The sequence below is a fragment of the Cinclus cinclus genome, chromosome 1 (assembly GCF_963662255.1).
Source record: "Cinclus cinclus chromosome 1, bCinCin1.1, whole genome shotgun sequence".
Lineage (NCBI taxonomy): Eukaryota > Metazoa > Chordata > Aves > Passeriformes > Cinclidae > Cinclus > Cinclus cinclus.
The window spans coordinates 15,478,635-15,497,673 of record NC_085046.1 but is presented as its reverse complement, the minus strand read 5'-3'; the positions used below and the strand labels follow the sequence as shown (position 1 = coordinate 15,497,673).

Genomic DNA, 19,039 nt, shown 5'->3' with positions numbered 1-19,039 from the left:
TTGTACTCTGGGTCTTCTTTGGGTTGGAATTTTGGCAATTCCCAATCAAGTTCAGGCTGCCTATTTGGAAGGGTGAGATGCATCTTGTAAAACCTTTCACTCGAAGGTCACTAGAAAGATGCAGTCCATTATAAAAGGATTCATGCCGTGTTGCTGCAGCAGCTGATTTACCTCTTCAAAAGCACCAGTGCCACCTTAATTGAAGGCTCTTGTTGAGTGTATTATCCAGATTCAAGAACAGTGGGCAGAGAGAAATAGCTATACCCTGGGATCAGACACTTTTCCAAAACTGGGGCAGAGCAACTTGACCTAGAACCTAGAAAAACAACAGATTTACTACAAGCTAGAGAAGCTCCTCTTGTTTCCAAGATCTATGTAAACAGAAAAGCTATAGTGCAATTGTAGTATCTGTAACTGTAATTACAAAGTTAATCAAGGACTTTGGAGTTAACAATAGCTCTAGGGCACACAATCAAACAGTGAAATGGAATGAAAGATGGAAAATGCAGATTATCAGAAAAATAACAGTTACTGTCAAGCTTCAGAACACAGCAACCATAGCAAGAAGTTAGGAAAATTGCAACAGAAACCTTGGTGAGGAGTTGTAAAGTAAAAAGCATTCAGTTTGGCACTTAGTATGCCAGCATCCACTGTTTGCCATAGCATCCATACTTTTCCTTTCATTGTTAGACAATGAAAGGTGGTTGGAAATATTAGACCACTTTCTGAATACTTCTAGTTGAACTCAATCATGTTTGTATTTAAGATTTAGATCCTACTGTAGCATGATAGCTTCTTACATTGCTCACTTTGTTATGTCTGTACAACTGAAAGAAATAACAGGTCAAGTAAAGTATGCAATAATACTTAAAACAGATGTTGATGTAAATTCCAGTGAAAATATTTGTTTCAATGTATGTGCTTTCATAGAGGTTATTTTTCTTATATTGTGCAACTACCATATTTTAAAACAGAGACTATTAAGGATGAATTTGTTTAAAAAAACAGTAAGAAGTGATTCTGTGAATGTGTATCAATGAACTGAATGTTCTGATTTTTAAAAAATTCCACTGCTTCATGTGACACAAAAAATTATCAATTATATGGGGGAGAGAGGGGTGACTACCAGACCTTTTATCTTACTCTCAATATAAATTTCACTCTGTCAATGCAGTCCAAATTATATGAATTGTTGAGCCAATTCTGTACTGTTTCAACAGGAAAAGAAAACTCTTCAACCTTTGAAATACTATGTATCAAAATATTAATTGGGCTCAGAACTTCAAAAACAAAGTCAGAGGGCTGGGAATGTTTTTAGCTGCTTTTAAAGCTTTTAATGACATTATTTATATTTATTTTTCTACTGATACAATGAGATCAAGAACCTGTTGTGCCTGGGAGAAGTGCATCCTGTAGTTGAAACAAACTGCTGTTTTATAAGGTTAGAGATGTGGAGTATTATTTCTATTCCAGGTTAACAGACTTACATGATTTTCTGTTGGAAATTTTCAGTGGCTGAACCTGCACTTCTGGTCTTCTTAATGCAAATCTCCTATAAAATGGAAGGTGGTGGGGAAAAGACACAAACTCCTCAGTTTTCACTGCAAATTTGGAATTAATAAACACTTAATATCATAAAACTATTGCAAAATACCCAGAAAATTTTATAAGAAATTAACTCAAACCATTGCAATCTATTCACAATCTAAAAAAAATTAAATGCTGCCTGATATTTTTGTAAGCTCTCCAAAACCTGCTGCAGTTCTTATTCCTGTATAGTGTACCAGTGTGAATGCAGATACTGATGTGCTATTTTCCATATGTTTTTTCTTTCAGTCTGGATCAGTATTATCCTATCAGTTTTTTTGTCATTATTAATTCTAGCCAGAGAAATAAGGAAATCCAGAGTATTTCAGCAACATGTTTCCAAGTTCAGTTGTCCTGCTGCAAATGCACATTTATTGTACCCATGTAATCTATGAGCATTACACATGCCAAATATGCTAATTTAACAACTCAGCAATAAGTCTCATCTCTTACTGGAAAAAAAAAAATGAATTATGCTTCTCAGTATCTCACCTCTCCTGGAAATGCTTTGAAGGGATCAAGCCTGCTCTGGGATTGGCATCACCTTCATGCTTGGCTTGCCACCAGGTTGCATCATCCTGGCTCATGATCTGAAGGATATCTCCTTTTCTGAAAGCAAGTCCAGCTTCTTTACAAGGAATTGCTTTATCTTCATTAGGATCATAGTCAAATAAGGCTCTGATAAACATCTGAAACAAGCAGTGTTTAATCTTTAGAATCAAATATTAAATGCAATCCAAAGTATCTTCCTTCTCTGTTTCTACTGTTCAAAACCACTGAACTAAATAATGTAAATATTTACGGCTGCAAAACATCCTTATGAATGTCTAGCACTGAAAGTTCATATGGGAATGTTCAACTCATTGCTTCTACAACTGCAGTCTCAATGGAGCAAAGGCTCTGTGATTGTCCTGCAAGCAGGACTTTGCAGGTGCACACTCGGCCCATATGAGGAACAGAGGAGAAGATACTGTTGAACCAAGATGCTATCAAGTATCTTCTACCTAGTGAACGATGGAAGGAGTACTTGGAACCAAGCTGGGTCCTTGCAGAAGGTAGAAGATTACCCGTCAACTACACAGCTGAGAGTTCAGGCTCAAGAAGCATGTTACACCCACTCATAAATTCAGCACCCGTGTATTGAAGTGTACAGTGTGCTATATACTGTCCCATTACAAAAATTGAGTCCACAGGTATAAATCACATTCTTGGTTCTGTCATCCAAGCAAAAAAACACATACCCTCAGCAGAACAATTACTGCGATGGCCTCTGAAATACTCTTCCTTACCTTGCCTTCCTTCATTGGCATTTCTTCCTTCACACTGGGTATAATTTTAAACGTAATGGCTCCTTGAGACTGAGCCTGGTGAACATTTGAAAAGAAAATGCACTGAGAATTAAGCGATATATTTCAAAGAAATCTTAGAAGATAAAGAAATTCAAATTAATTTAAAAGAATACAATGAATCTATCCTCTCCCAAGTAAGATCTCTGGAGTCTGACAGCTTCACTTAAACAAACTTTCTATGAAAAAAATTAAAATACCCACTTTGAATGCTTGGGTTTATTTGCTTCTCTGGTGGGGCAGATGGACTGTTAAAAGCTGGGACCTGCATGGTCCAGAGGTCCCACTTCTGTACCGAAGGGAGGAGAAAATGCTACAGTCTAAATGCATGCATATTAGAAGCAACTGCTGGACTCCTGGCACAGTTTGGACATCCCTGGAAAAATTGAACTAACATTTCATTTTTCAAAAAAAAAATTATAGAAAAATTCAAACAGGCTTGTGCCATATTTATCATATAGAGCTATTGGGGGTGGATTTATTTGCTTGGCAACTTTAAGAAACTAGAAAAGAAAAACATATTTGAATAGACTACGTGTACTAAATGGAAAAAAAGCCCTCTGCTATAAATCTTAAAACAAGTTAGCCATCATCAACCACCTCATCCATTCATCTTTCCCTATATCCCACTTAAAGTGTGTCTGGCTGCATTTTACTTATTAACCACAGTATACTCCCAGTGCCTCGGTGACATTTTGCTATTGAAGGAAGTGCTAATCAGTTGGAGACTCTGCTACTATTGCATGCAGCCGACAAGTTTCATAAAATGAGCAGAGTGCAAGAGACAGCCAACGATTTAAGCAAAATGGAAACAGGCCTGTCCTCTACCAAGCGAGACATTCTTCTGCCGGCATGTCTGCGATCCAAGGCTCGCTGTTTGACAGGCAGCAGCCAAGGTCTTATTTCACCCGCCGTAGGACTGGAATCAATAATTTTGTTACTTTAGAAACAAGCTCTAACTAGCTTCTGATGTTTATACTGTACCTCAAAAAGGTAAATGGGGAAAGTGTTCACACCTTTTCTAGTGGTATTTTGTTTCTAGACATTTTAAAATATTAGTTTTTGAAGGAAACTATGGTTCTGTAGGGAACACGAAACCATAAAGCAAGAATGAATATCAGCAGGCTAGCACTTGAATGATCTTGATTACTGAACCAAAACTGTGAGACAGCTGCTCAATTCAGCAGGACAGCAAGGTATTTATATACATAGAAATGCCTACAGCATGAATAACAGAGCTGTCATGACCCTCATCAATTGCTTTGATGCAAAAATATTAAATAGTTCTGAAAAAGTCTAAATTACTTAATTTGCAATAATGTTTCAATAATGAGAAGTCAGGCTGGCTTTATAGACTGTGCAGTTTAGAAGAGCGCAGACAGAATAATACGTATTACTATATGCTGTAAATCATTGTCACATAAAAATTCATATACCAATTATACAGTCTATCTAGTACATGTATTATTAACTGTCACATGGAGTGACAATGAGTTATTAATGAGTTATTAGTTAATTCTTTTAAAATAGTTCTAATTCAACAGATCACTGTGGCCCTTAAAAACCATAGATTATAAACTGAAGTCTGCAATATTCTGCAACATATTTATGGTAATATTACTGTCTTTAACCCTTTACAAGTAATCTATAATTGCATATATATGTAATGCATGGAAAAGTCACTCTATGAGAAATGACAGGTTTGTAAATAATGGCACTGGGAAAAAAAAAACATTATAGTAGAATATACATTTTTCTAAGAAATACAGTAGAAATCATAAGTCTCATTACTTTTTCTATGCTTTCCTAAATTAATTTCAAAATTTTTGGTATTTACCAAAATGTGTATTATTTCTTCAGGCTTTTTATCATCTACAGGAATCCCATTGACTTCTCTCAATTCATCACCAACATGAATAAGCCCTACAGAAGAAAAAGAGAAGTTGTGAAACTGTAGCTATCTATTACAAAAAAAAATGGACATTAACATTTATCTTGTTTCTCCATTGTTCATATACATTAAGCTCCAATTTTCACACACTTCAAGCTCTTAGTTAAAAACAGGAATATATGGTGAACATAACAGCTACTGTCGTCAGAAAAATTTGATAAGGTGGTTGGTTAACTCAACTCCCTGTCTTCCTCCTAAAAATTAGTACCACATTCTCTACAACTTTTCCAGACTTCCATGCAGATGTTTGATAAATATCTGTTCCAATTCTTTTTCTACTCATACTATTTCCTTACTGCTACACAGCTGCAAGTAGTGCAAAGAGCACATAGGCTGGGAGTGCTAATTTGTGGCACAAATGCTTGCTAATCTGTCTGTCTGTCTGTCTATCTATTTATCGATTTACTCCATTACTGCATCTAAGAGTGAAACACAGCTCTCCTAGATTTTCTTCAGTGAAAAGAGACACCTTAATGCATGATTTGCGACTTCTTGCTTAAGTTTTTGCAGACACTGAGCATCCCAAGGATGGGCTGTTATTTTGAGAACTACCAGCTGAAACTCCAAATGGATATCCTAATATAAAATAATGTCCTGTACCACCTCCATCAGCAGGTTGGCATATGCCATCATGGTGTGATTCTTGGGGCATCTGGCAGAGGGACAGGAGTAGGACTTGATGATCTTGATGGGTCCCTTCCAACTCAGCATATTCTATGATTTATAAAATGATGTCGTCAATTGGAAAAAAAACATGATATATAAAAAACCCTCAGTATCCACTAACTCAAAGATACCTTGCTGCAACTGAATTGGGGAAAAAAATCAGCACACTTTCAGCAGTATTGAAATATCACTTTAGAAAATGGTCCAGAGCCAAAAAACTTCTCTTTATGATAGTGATGTATTTCATTTCTACAAAATATGACATTTTATCTCATCTTGTTCTGAACTCTTGAATGGCTAGTGCCAAACAGCAACACGTTACCACTTCTATCTGCAGCTCCTCCACGCATTATCCTGGCCACCACAATTGCACCAGTATGTTCATCCCTTTTAATAGTAGCTCCCTTGGGTAAAAAAAAAAAAAGGAAAAAAGAAAGTTATTTGGTTAATCAGCAAAATTTTAATACACTACACTACAAAAACAATACACTACACAAACAATACACTACACTAAAAAACATTTGCTACTAAAAACTGCTAACGTATTAATTTGAGATTAAGCCAGAAATTATATTTGCTTATGAAAATAATATACAAAATATGTTGCTGTATTTCTGTCCTCTTAAAACATGTCTTCTTTTCAATCAGAAGTAACTCATGCATTCTGTGAGTACACAGGTTTAAAGAAAAAAGGACAATGATGGAAAAAGTTTGCTTTCCAATTTCATGGTAACTGCAATTTACCTTACTTGAGACTGCTACTAAAACTGAACTAAATTCCCACTGCAAATTGATAAATTGTTGTTCCTACATTAAAATAGGCCATACTACATACTACTGGTACAGAAGGTATTTGTTACACTTTATGCTCAGAACTGGTTGTGCACCCTTTTCCTTTACAATGTTATCAATAAAAAAACACACATTTGAGAAGTGTCCCTGAATGTTGGGGCTCACCTTGAACACTCACAGGACAGAAATGCAGAGGAAGGGAACATTTTCTGAGTTAGTCACAGCTGTTCTCATACACTACACATAGCACGGGGCACTGAGGTAAAATGACATTGTGTAAGTGAATTTCCAATGAACAGCTGTCTTGATTAGAAAAATGCTGTTGTAACAGGAACTGCGAGGGTGCACTGAAAACAGGCACAAGGTGATGGGGAAGCAGCAGGCAGCAGCAGTGCCAGGTGAGAAGGGACACAGAGGTGCAGAGCTGCTGCCTCAGCTGCAGTGCCAGTCCTTTCAGGCAGAACTGGGGGAGCAAGGGAGGAAATGCTGGCCCTGTTCTGGGAGACAGAACAACAGTGGGGCTTTTAACTAGGTAAGTCATACTGTGCAATCACCCCCAAAAAGGTTACTTGATCCAGTATTTTTAAAAAAACACATAAAAAAAAAGCATGCCTTGTCCGTGACGTTTTTTACTGCACATGGTTACTTTCCCATAACCTAATTAGTCACCTGCAATAGCTCTAACTTTGTTAATCAACAGTCCAATTAAGGACTCTGTCAGGCAAGTCATCTTTCTGAAAATTTCTGTATTTGCAATTCGTGAATGAACAGCATTACTTCACCTCTGAGTGCTACATGCACTCTGCCATCACTGGTTAAAATTTCCTTCTGTCAGAGAAGTGTGCTTGGAGTTAGGTAGATAAGTACTTTTTAAGGAAGTTCCTTGAATAATTTGATGGCTTTTATAGCTACCTTGCAATATTTGTTTAGAGTAAATATGAACATCATATTTATCACTACTTAAGGTTTTAAGTGCTTCATGAACATAAAGCTGAAAAATTGTACAAATAACAGCTGAGATTTTTCTACAGTTAGCAATTTCACTGACTGAAAACATACTTGTTTCCCTCTACCTCTAAGATGGAAATATAGCACAAGTCACAAAGACAAAAAATGGGAGATTAATTTACATTTTTATATGCAAGTTGCATTTATTTCAAATAGAGAAAAATTAAAACAGTCACCATTCAGTTTGGCTGAAACTTCAACAGCAGCCAGCATTCCAAAGCAAAACTGATGTGCTATGTTTGTGCATTTCATTTTACATTATGAATTTATTAGCATGAAATTCTATCTATAAGTAAACTAATTCTGCAATTTTCCCGCCTTATTCTTATCAATTGTTTATTATGCAATTATATCAGCATGTACTTGTTTGCATTACAGTTTTTAGTTAATCTGAGAGTTTCAAAAATACAGATTTAGCAGCAGCTAATCTCACTTTAAAAATTCATTACTAGACTTATGTGCAAAAAGAATTGCATACCATTAGGAATTTATTAAACAGCCTTAAGTCCCCTAGCTTATAGCTCAATATTAAGTTCTGACCTTGCAGCAACAGCTACTAATTTGAAGTTTATAATAATACCAGGAATGCTTCACTTATTTTAAAGTAAAAAGGATTTTGTTGGGTTTTTTTTTCTGAAATGTCCATCAAAAGGAAAAAAAAAACAGCATCAGGATGCTAGAGGAAAATATAAATACAGAACATTTCTACTATACTGTCCATACAAATCAGGCTCTCCTAATTAATCAAGGAAAAAGCCTTCATCAGAAAGGCTTTATGCCTTTTACCTAAAAGTCAACATTATGAAATGCCACCAAATTCAAAAGGCAAGCAATGACTGACAGGCCTACCCCAGCCCCATGCTGATGTCTGGAAAGTGGTACTTCACTTTGCTGGGCTTTTTAGACAGATGCTAGAAAAAAAACCTGTGTGCAATCAAAGACCACACTATTGACCCAGACAGCATCTGGAAGTAACAATAAGGCTCTTGTCCAAGTGGAACAGTCACTTCATGCTCTTTGTGATTATCACAACTGGCACAAAATGAATTTTCCTAGTACAGATTAACTGATCTGAAAGATGGCCTCACAGAGATAACAGGTAAATTGGAATTTTCATACAAAGGACTAAAACAAGTTCAAAATGACAGGGAAATTATTTAACCCAAGTTTTCTCACTGTCAGTATCTCCTCTGTGGCAAGCTCAAAGTGAACGGGCAGATCCATGAAAAACACTTAGTGAGTTTATGTATTTGTACCTTTAGTACACAAATTAGAAAGGGGTTTCTACAAATTCCACTTTCTTCCCAATTCAGAACTCTTAAATCATCAAACACAAGTGGATTTCTTTTTGAAAACCTGAAGAGCTGATTTTCTGAAAAAGCAGCTTCTCTTGTACTGCTGCCAACCCTGCTTAAACTATGAGGTATATATAATCTGGCAAGAAATTCTTATAAGATGTTCAGCTCCAGTACTTTCAGTTACATGTGCAGTGCAGCTCCTCATTTAGAGCTTTAAAAATGGAAGAAGGTTAGACTGGACCTTGAGAGCTGGAAAATATTTTTGGTGTTGTGAGCCAAAAGTGTAAGTTACCCTAAATGAGACATATACAGATGTAATAGCATAGCTCAGTTTAAAATACTTCTAAAGGGAAAAATATGGAGTTTGGGAGCCATATGGTGATCAGACTGAGAAAATGCTTAAAGGTATACCATACAAAAGCACTAAAAATAATACAAGCTCCTTCAGCAAAGCTCTTTCACTGTTTTTTAGTTGCTTCCCCCCCCCCCTCATTTTTAATGTAGTACCACTTACGGATAAGCATTGCTCAGGATTTCACAGATGTGAGCTTTATTAGTTCGTCCATTTATCTGCTGGTTCCAGAATATAAACATTTTAAGTCTTTATTTTTAAAGAATTAAAAACTAGCCTGTAAAATAAATTACTAATAAGAGAATTTGAAACATCAGTAATATTGTTGCATACCTCTCTGTTAAACAAAAACACATGCAGATGATAAATGCAAATAAGTACCTCAATATGCCTTATTTTAATTCATTCTCTATTGAAATAGTATCTAAGTATCAGTTATCTACCTTACAGTGAGGAGTTATTTAAAAGTTGATGTCCACTTATGTGTAGACTATGTAGACTAAAGCTAACCCTACATCCAAATGAATCCCACCAAAAAACAAGCTAGGTTCATCCACTATTGTGAACTGAGCTACAGGGACTAAGAGTGTGGGGCAAGTGAAAGCTGTTGCATCTGCACAGATAGAACACATAAACAACTCCTTTAAATTACCAAAATTCATTTCAACCAAGTTCAGCTATGGAAATCAGGTACATAGCTCAATTTAGGTGTGCAGGCTGCTTATGTAGTTCTGGAGATGGAATTGTCCTTTCATTAAGTCAGGAATCTTAAACAAATGGCATAGGTCATTCTCTGGAGCTGCTATTTTTCTCTTGACTATAGACATGACATGGCGTAGAGGTTAGTTTTCAAATGACCAGATCTATGTGAAATGAATTTTTGTGACAAAGAAGCAACCTATCAAGTGAAGAAGCATCCTATTCAGAGTAACAGCTGTAACAAACCTGGAATATTACATTTGGAAGCTGGAAACAGTAGGAGGACAGGTACCTGATAGTGCAGCTATTCATCTTGGATATCAGGAATGCTAACTAGGAACAGGGCTGTCACTGAAAAAACCTTGGAGAGGTAGGCATAAGTAAGAACTCTCCAAGCTCTCTGATAAAAAGCCCAATCACAGGTGCATTTTGGATTGTCTCTGAAAAGAGATCTTTCTTCTGTTTATGTAAGGTTCAGAGATGTTCCAAATTTCTTTGTTAAAACAAAACACCCCAACACAATTTCACTTCGCTTGAGGGAGACACTGCTGAAATAGCATTTGCTAACAGAGAATTAAAAAAAAACCTCAAACCCAATACTGTGGAAGGATTATAAAACACCTCTGTCAAAAAATTGGGGGAAAGTTCAGCACTGACTTCTGAATTGATGAAATCTGGCAAACAGAAGGCCCTCCTACAAACCATGTGTTTCTCTCTCTTTTGAAATGATTACTCCTGGGAATTCAGGCTTCATTAATACATGATTAACCCTGGCTAAGAACATTGGTGAAGTGCTTAACTCAGAGAGAAGCACGAACAAAAGCACAAGAGGAAACATGGTACAGTTTTCTATAAAAATGGTCACTAGGTATACTCCAAAGACTTTAAGAGAGTGCCTAACTGCTTCACAGTGAGTACTGTTGAAAGTCATCCAAAGGAAATGCAATTCAGAATGTCCAGGGTGTGCAACTGATGTAAAGCTCGTGGCTTTGTAGGAAAACAATCCCTACTGCTTGGTTACAAACAGAATATGAGCCTGCATCTGGAGTGGAAGAAAAGTTCAAAGAGCTCAGTATCTTCAAGTCAAGAAATGAGACAATCTCTATCCCAGTAAAAATGTTGTATAGTACCTCCAATCTCAAACTCAGTTGCTTCTAAAAGTAGAATCCTGATACCATGTTGCAAGTGGAAGTCAGACTTTTTGACTGGAGAAGAATGAATCAACAGAACAAGTAAAGACTCTTTGATCTCTCCTAAGAATAGCAAAGGGCAAGCTCTGAAGGAAAAGCCATTAAAAAGACATGGAAATAAATAGAAAATTAAATTATAATTAGTTTAGTAAACAGATCATGGTGTATCTTCCTTTAGTAAAATGACTTTGGGAAGCATAAACACATTAGATCTAATATACATAATATAAGCCTGTCTTCAGTTATTCTGCCATGCTATACTTTGGTAAGACTTTATCTGAGTTACTATCCATGTTTCTGCTCACTCTCCCAAGGAGGAAAAAAAATCTAGAGAAGACAAAGACACAAATAATAGGTTTGTTACGTATTGTGGTGATGGTGTCATAATAAGTCACTATAAATATGACACAAAAAAATTAATTTTTAATGTGAACATGAATGATGTTAAAATGGATTGATGGTGCATTAAGGAAAAGGAGGAGAACACTATATTCTTTGAACTCTTCCTGGAGAACAAGTAACAGGACGCACCATAAGTTCTTCTCTAACAAAAATAAAACATCAAGATAGGCTCAGGATCTGGAAAGATCACAAATACAGTTTTCCTACACAGATAAAGTAAAACCTTAGAAATGTTGGAGATTCCACATATCCAGTTAGTCTGCTCCAGTGCTGGACTTCCCAACTAATGGACTACTACTGTTAATTCTTAAGCCTAAACCTCCCAGGACTGCACCTTGTGACCACTGCCCTGTGTTTTAGCATCTTTTACTGCTGAGGAGCTTGACTTTATTGTCCCTGTGAGCTCCCTACCCTCAAGTACTTGTATGCTGCAATTAGCTCCCACCCTTTGCCTCTTCCTAATAAAAGCTCTACAATAGAGTCCATTGTAAGGCTGTTTTCACTTTGGTAAATAAACAAAGCTGTCTTAAACTAAAGAAATTAGTTTGCTCACGTTTTATATTTTCCATGGCTGCTGTCCTGTCTAGTAAAAGATCTAAAACCCCGTCTCTGTTACCTCTGTAACACAAGAGTTGTGCCATGTGTGGGTTTAAGAATGTACAGGTTTTGGCTGGGATAAGGTAATTTCCTTCATGGTAGCTCCTATGGTGCTTTGTTTTAGATTTATGATGACAGCAGTGTTGATAACACATGGATAATTTAACTATTGCTGAGCAGAGCTTGCACTTCTCATCACCCCACAAGTGAGAAGCCTTGGGCTGCACAAGGAGCTGGGAGAGGACATAACTGGGACCACCAATCCCATCTGATCAGAGGGATATCCTGCACCATGTGCTGTCATGTCCAGCAATAAAACCAGGGGAAGAAAAAGGAAGGGGGGATGTGTGGAGTGATGGTTTTTGTCTTCCCAAGAAACAATTACAATTGGTGAAGCCCTGCTGTCCTGGGGATAGCTGAACACCTGCTTGCCCAGGGGAAGTGGTGAACTAATTCCTTATTTCACTTTGCTTTTGCTTTACCTATTAAACTGTCTCAACCCACAAGTTTTCTCATGTTCATCCTTCCGATTCTCTCCCCTGTCCCACTGGGGAAAATGAGTGAGTGGCTGTGTGGGGCCGAGCTGCAGTCTGGGCTTAAATACACACACAGGTATCTGGAAGAGCTCAGTGTCCCACTGGAGTGAGGAGGCAAGAGTGGAATTTGAGGAACAGTCCAAGTTTCTTTAGGAGAGCTTAAAATCTAAAAAGCAAATATACAATGTATATATTCTATAGAATTTTTCAGAAAATATCTGAGTTATGTTTAACAAGTTGCTATTACCCAATCCATTCTGAGATACTATTAACTTATGGTATTGAATTCCTAAGTAATAATAACAAATCAAGTTTGTAATATGAAACTATGTAAGTTAAGATTTTATTAAGCTTTCTCTGACAAATAAAAAAAAAGGTGTTATAATTAACACTAAAAATATGCCCCTCAATTAGACTTCATTTCATACTCTATCTTCAAATCTCCATATACCTTTCAGAAGGAATAATCTTTCTGACACTAAATCCTAAAGAAAGCTTGTTTACTTTCTCAAATAATGTCTTTGATAAAAATATACAAAAGCTTAAAGCTGCTATTCAAATATTTGAGGAAAAGATATCTAGTATGTTAAAATAAAGTAAGAACTTTCCATATGGTCAAACTTGTAATTATGCCCATGGGCACCTAGAGTCAGTCAATAAGAAAACTAATTTCTTGTTTATTGATGCCATAAATCCATCAAGAATTAGAGTGATAGTAAGGTATCTACTGTGGGACAAACTACCCCTGTATGTATAACAGAAGCCGCACACTCCCACTGTCATCTCAAGTACAGAATGATGACTTTCTCCAAGTAAGTTTGCAGGTATTTCTCCAGGATTGCTGTCCATTAAAACAAATATTCAGTATAACATAAAACAAAGCTCTTACTGGTTTCCAGGACAAAAAGAACATAGTTAAATTTTATACAAGATGACTCCCACTCTACAGCAAATAAAAAGAACCAAATCAGGAAAGCATTTTAATATTCTTGTAATACAACCTAGGTTTAGTCCTTTCATTTTTCCAGATATCCCCATGAAGATATTAACTTTCTAGTATTCATAATGCAAAGTACAACAACAGACATTTTAAATTTGCCCAGATTTCAATTCAAGTATTTTAAAATATGTTTTCATGCTTTCTTTTCAGTGTATTGAAAGGTTATGTTTTTTTACATGAATGCTAACAGGCACAGTTCACAACACAGGTCAGGATTTCTTTGGGGATTCATTCTCTGTCTTACATTTTAAAGTAAGTTCATGATTTGAATTCAAGATAAAAGACAAATATATATTTGATCTAAATGCTCAGACTGGCCCACATATATAATACTTAAACACCATGATGATAATTAATTGATGATGATTATTCATTTCATATGCTTTACTAATAATGACTGTGAATGGAAGTCACAAGTGCATCACTTAATGTTATGAATAATCACGCGTAATGTCTGTCTATCCAGGTTTCAAGTTAATATCACCCACTCATGTTTATAATCTGAGCACTCCCCAGCCTGCACACAAACAGAAAGCCCCAAACCAAAAGACAGGGCTACCTACCAATGGTTCCCGGTTTTTGACGAGCCTAATTATTTTAACTGAATCTTCTTCTTCATCAATATCGTCAGGCATGGGGGGCAAGACAGGATCATAGTTCTTCTGGGCAACAGTATCATGTACAGACAGCAAAGCCTGGAAACATTAATAGTCAGTATATTATTTGGCATCTGGAAAGTTTAGGGAAGGGAAAGAAGAAGATATTATTTATACCCTGACTCTACTACTGTGATGCAAGTAGATTTGACTATAATTCTTATATGCAATTTTACTTCATTTCAAACTGATGAAACAACTCTACAAAGGATATGTTTCCACATACATAATGCATGCAGTAATAAATTGTGGATGGAGAACTGTGTCTTCATACTCACAACAACATTATATGCTTTGCATGCTAGCTTGAAATTAGAACTATAAACAGGAGAAAACCTTAGTCTCCAAAAGTAAGTAAATAATTATACTTGCAATAAGTAAAAAGTTTATTTGATGCAGTAGACAGTCCTATGAAACAAATAAACATAATAAGCACTTTCCAATACTTCTGTTCAAGCACAAGACGTGTAAGTTGAAGCTGTTGCCCAACCATTCCCTTCACAGGAGCTCTAAAAGCTTACCTAGTTACTGGATTCCTTTAATGTGAGCCTCAAATTATGTTAGGAATTTTTAATTTATTATGGAATTCATAACTGAGATTAAGGAACACACTACCGAAGCAATTTGGTTTATGCAGGTGCTTATCAATCACCTGTTGCATGTCTTTCTTGCCTCTTTTCCTTCTCTATTGCTTCTCCAGTTCATGCATTGCTTGAAAAATATATTTTTCAAAGAAAAGCCTAACAAATATTGACAAAAGGTTCCATCTTAAAAAAAATTATGAACTTTCAGGAAATAAGAATCTTGAAATGCAAAGGAAATCAGAAAGCTCATTCTCCTAAGGTTCAAAAAAACTTTTAGTGATAACACAAGAGTCAAATTTCTTTCCAGATACAGAATTCCTGAAGTTCTTTTATATTTTGAAAAGTCTTCATTATTTGTAATTCCCTGTACACTGGTGAAAAATGCTTTTGTAGTGAAAACTGTACATTGTACCACAAATAACAGCAACAGCTACATGTATAATCCTACCTGCTGCTTTGTTGCTTCTGTTTTCAAGTAGTTACCTGTCAATAGGTGACTATTTAACAGCCTTTCTTAGTAAAGGACAAGAAAATGGCTACATTCTCTGATGCCAGTTTCCTTGCTACTTAGTAAGAGATGGCCAGTGTTTGACTGAGTACCAGAAACTATGTTCTCAATGATAATACAACTGTTTTTAAAAAGCGTTACACTTCCTTTCTTTTTTTTTCTGAATGGAGGAAACTTTTAACAAGAAAAAACAATTTCCAGGCAATGCTACAAGCTACCACATCAAAAGATAAAGGCAAAGAGCATATAGTAATCTTCAAATTCTGAAGTGTGAATTTAAACTTAGGGCTTCAACAAAACAAATACACAGAAAGATCATGCCTGCTTCGTGATAAATGACTATTGTTTTACCAATCTTTATGCACGTTGTACAATTTAATATAAACACTACAACACACTAATTACTTTTGGTTTTCTTCACAATACACAGTTATGAATTTATACTACTTACCATCAGAAATTACCATCTCCCTCCAATGAACAATCAGTTTTACTTTAGATCTGAGCTAAAAACCTCAGGCAAGCAATTATGGATCCCCCTGGAAATGTTTATTGTGATGCATTACATATGTAAAAGCCATGCAATCACATGCAGTCCTCTAAGATGCATGTGAAATATCAAAGATACACTAAAACAAAAGTAGTGTTTGCTTTTACTTCAGGCTACTTACAGTTAAGACTTCTAAAACTAGTCTTCTGCAATTACATTTTTCCACATAAAGCTAGGGCACATTCATGGACTGGTCCAATTTAATGAGGTTTTATATTGCAGTTTAAAAACAATCAGGCAGATAGAGAAAACAGATGAAAATAATATAAAGCACCATTTCCAGAGTAAAAGGCAGACACTTAAATATGTTCAAAGGAACCTACCCTTGACAATGAAACTTGCAAAACTAATTCTGTCCCCCTCTACACTGAATTATGTCAACAGTGTAAATAAGACACTTCCCTGCTCTGACTGCCAGAGCAGGCACCTGGACACCGCATCCAGAACAAGGATGCATCCCAAGTCCTACAAACCAATACCTATCAATGCCTGGTATTTATGATACTTTTCTTCACTTCAACTTCATAACAACTAGAACTAATCAATCCATCCATTCCTTCTCCCAAAAAAACATATTAAACCATAATGTACTACAGTTAGAAATATAAAATCTTTTCCCCAAATTCCAGCACTACTTTATTTCAGTGCAAAGATACACATTTCAGATGAGAGCAGGAATGCCAGAAATTATGCATCTTTTCTCAGTCAAGCTTTCAGAAGAGTTTCTCTCATCACAAACTTATTTATGATTAACAGTGAACATGCTAAGATTTCTTTCCTTCTTGTTTTCTATCGCTGCTTCTTTTAACACACTACTCTCTGTCCACTGTAGTTGCTTTGAAATAGTCATTAGTACAGACTTTGGGCAATAACTAATTTGCAAACAAAATTTTAAAATCCATTTTGATTTCACTTAACATGTTCAAGTGTAAGTGATCAGTCTGTCCTCAGAACACTTCTGTATGTTCTGAACACAAGAAGAAATGCACAGATCTTCAGCAGATTCTTTGTAGAATTAAATTAATATAGCCTAAAAAAACTAGGTATCAGACCGGTTGTGTATAGAGAAGGTTGGGACTTCATTTAAAAATAAACAAATTGCAAGTGCCAAGAAATAAAACTTGGATCCTAAGATGAAAAAGATTTATCCAGAATAATTGTGCAGCAAATGCACAAGGCAATGTAAAGACAATAATGTTCTCTTTTTGTATATAAGAAGTGAAGAACTGATTCATTTCCATAACACTGATTTTTTTAACTCTCACAGGACACTGCAAGAAGTGTATACCAATTTTCTTTTTTTAATGCCCTGATTTTGTTTTCAAATACACAGTGTACATAGGATCCGAGATTTGGGTCATGTATATTTAAGCACCTCTGGAGAAAAAGGTTTTATTTCAGCTCTAAGTTCTATGCTTATGATTCACTAATGCAAACATGGTCTGTATTTAGAATTTGAAAGAAGGTATGATTCAAACTCCTGCGCTACCTAAATATAAATATTGATGTTCAGCTAAATTCTTAGACATGATCTAGCTGGAAATGAATACTTTCATCGGACCTCTGAAATGTCTAATAAGTAGTGCTGTATTTTTTGTATTAAAACTATCACTGATCATTTCACAGTTTATAAATTGAAACTTTACACTATCGACTTACATGAAGAAAATCTGATATTGGAAATGTTGCAAGTTCTTTTTCTTAAACTGGTCTGAAACATTAAATGTTTATTTAAATTGAAAATGTTATTAATGAAAACAATTCTATACTTTGAAAAATGTGTATCGCTTAACTAAACTAATTGCAATTTTGCTCTTATAAAACAATGGCAAATTTCATATTATTTTTTGCTTCCCTTTATGTTTTGAGATCTGTAAGAGTAAAAATACACCAGTAGCTCCTGATTCATGAATACAGCTCCATATGTTTTTTAATTCTCATTATTTAAAAAAAACCCAAAACCTCCATCTAAGCTTTATTTTTCATAGATGCTTTGTGTTTAGTAGTCTAGAAAAGCATTTTAGAAAATGGTACGTTTAAGAAGTGAAACAGGATGGGTAGAGAAACAAAAGCAGTCTATTTCTTAACAGTACTTAGAAAAAAAACATTATTATAAATTTAAATAGTGAATAGTCACCAAGAGAATCTTTGTAGCGACTCAAACCATCCTTCAGGAGAGCCAACAGCTGCCACAAGAGTGCAACGCTGCCAACCCAGCGGCTGGCAGCCCTGCCTGTGGAGCACATTACTGCCCCGGCAGCACAGTCAGCAAAACGGAGCAAAATGGCCCATGACCGTGCTGTCCCAGTGCACAGCTTGGATCATTAGCACCAGCCACCTTCTCTGGCAGTTCAGCTTGAGCTCCGTCAGGTGAGACACAGACATTTTCCCACCTCTTTGCTTTGCCATGGTGCCAGTAACTGCCACTGAGCCTGGCACAGAAAAGTTTCACTTGAGGAAAGTAACTTTATCAGCAACCACAGCAACGTGCCTCTGAACTCACCTGGCAGAGCTCATCCTCCAGAGAGCTCTACCATATTATGCCTTCCTTTGAGATGAAGTTACAGAAGAAATAAAAAAGGATGAAAATGTTGATGGAGAAAATTATTCAAGCTGGCAATATTAATTTATGAGTAACTTGCATAAAATTAGAATAATGTGATTGATGTTATCTAGCAACAAATACCAAAGACAAAAAGCTGAAAGAGCTGGGAGAAGACTGAACCACTGAAGGAAAGACCATCAAGAGCATCAGAATGGAAGGAAAAGCACTGAAGTCATAAAAGCCAAACATGTGTAAGAATTTACACAACAGTAGAATAAACCAGCAGAAAGTTGAAGTATATGGTGATGGCATACAGACTCTAGCCACTGTGTGGTAAAGCAGCCATCAGAAATCAATGGCACATGATAATCTCTTTCTCACCAACTATGTCTGCTAAGGGACTATGTGCAACTTTAACCCTGATGCAAGGTAAGGGTGAACAAGGGAACAAAAATGCAGGTGAGAACAGGCATCTCAGACAGCAGATAAGAACAATCACATTAGCTGAACTCTCCATCTCGGCTAAAGCATGAAGCATAAGTCAGAAACAGAAGCAAGAAATAAAACTATAGGTAGGAGGCACTCAGTTGTGCTGCTGAAGTGGCCAAAGGATGGCTAGAATAAGAACAAAAAGTATTTTTTACAAGCTACAGTAATCACATATCAAGCAGATAAGTAGTATTATTCTTTCCAATGCTGCACTCATCTAATCACTTTCCAAGAGAAATCTGGGATTTTCTGTTCTGTACAAAATTTCCAAGTTAAATATATG

General features: G+C 36.1%; 1 protein-coding gene across 1 annotated transcript in view; it reads right to left on the bottom strand.

The window, feature by feature from the left end:
• MPP7 (MAGUK p55 scaffold protein 7) overlaps positions 1-19,039 on the bottom strand; it is a 105,389-nt gene that overhangs the window by 28,910 nt on the left and 57,440 nt on the right. Inside the window, exons 5-10 of the mRNA XM_062494116.1 lie at positions 13,988-14,119; positions 5,873-5,954; positions 4,771-4,856; positions 2,877-2,951; positions 2,080-2,276; positions 1,488-1,552 (exon numbers count right to left, since the gene is read on the bottom strand). Coding sequence (XP_062350100.1) covers positions 1,488-1,552; positions 2,080-2,276; positions 2,877-2,951; positions 4,771-4,856; positions 5,873-5,954; positions 13,988-14,119 — 637 coding nt within the window. The remainder of the gene's footprint in view (positions 1-1,487; positions 1,553-2,079; positions 2,277-2,876; positions 2,952-4,770; positions 4,857-5,872; positions 5,955-13,987; positions 14,120-19,039) is intronic.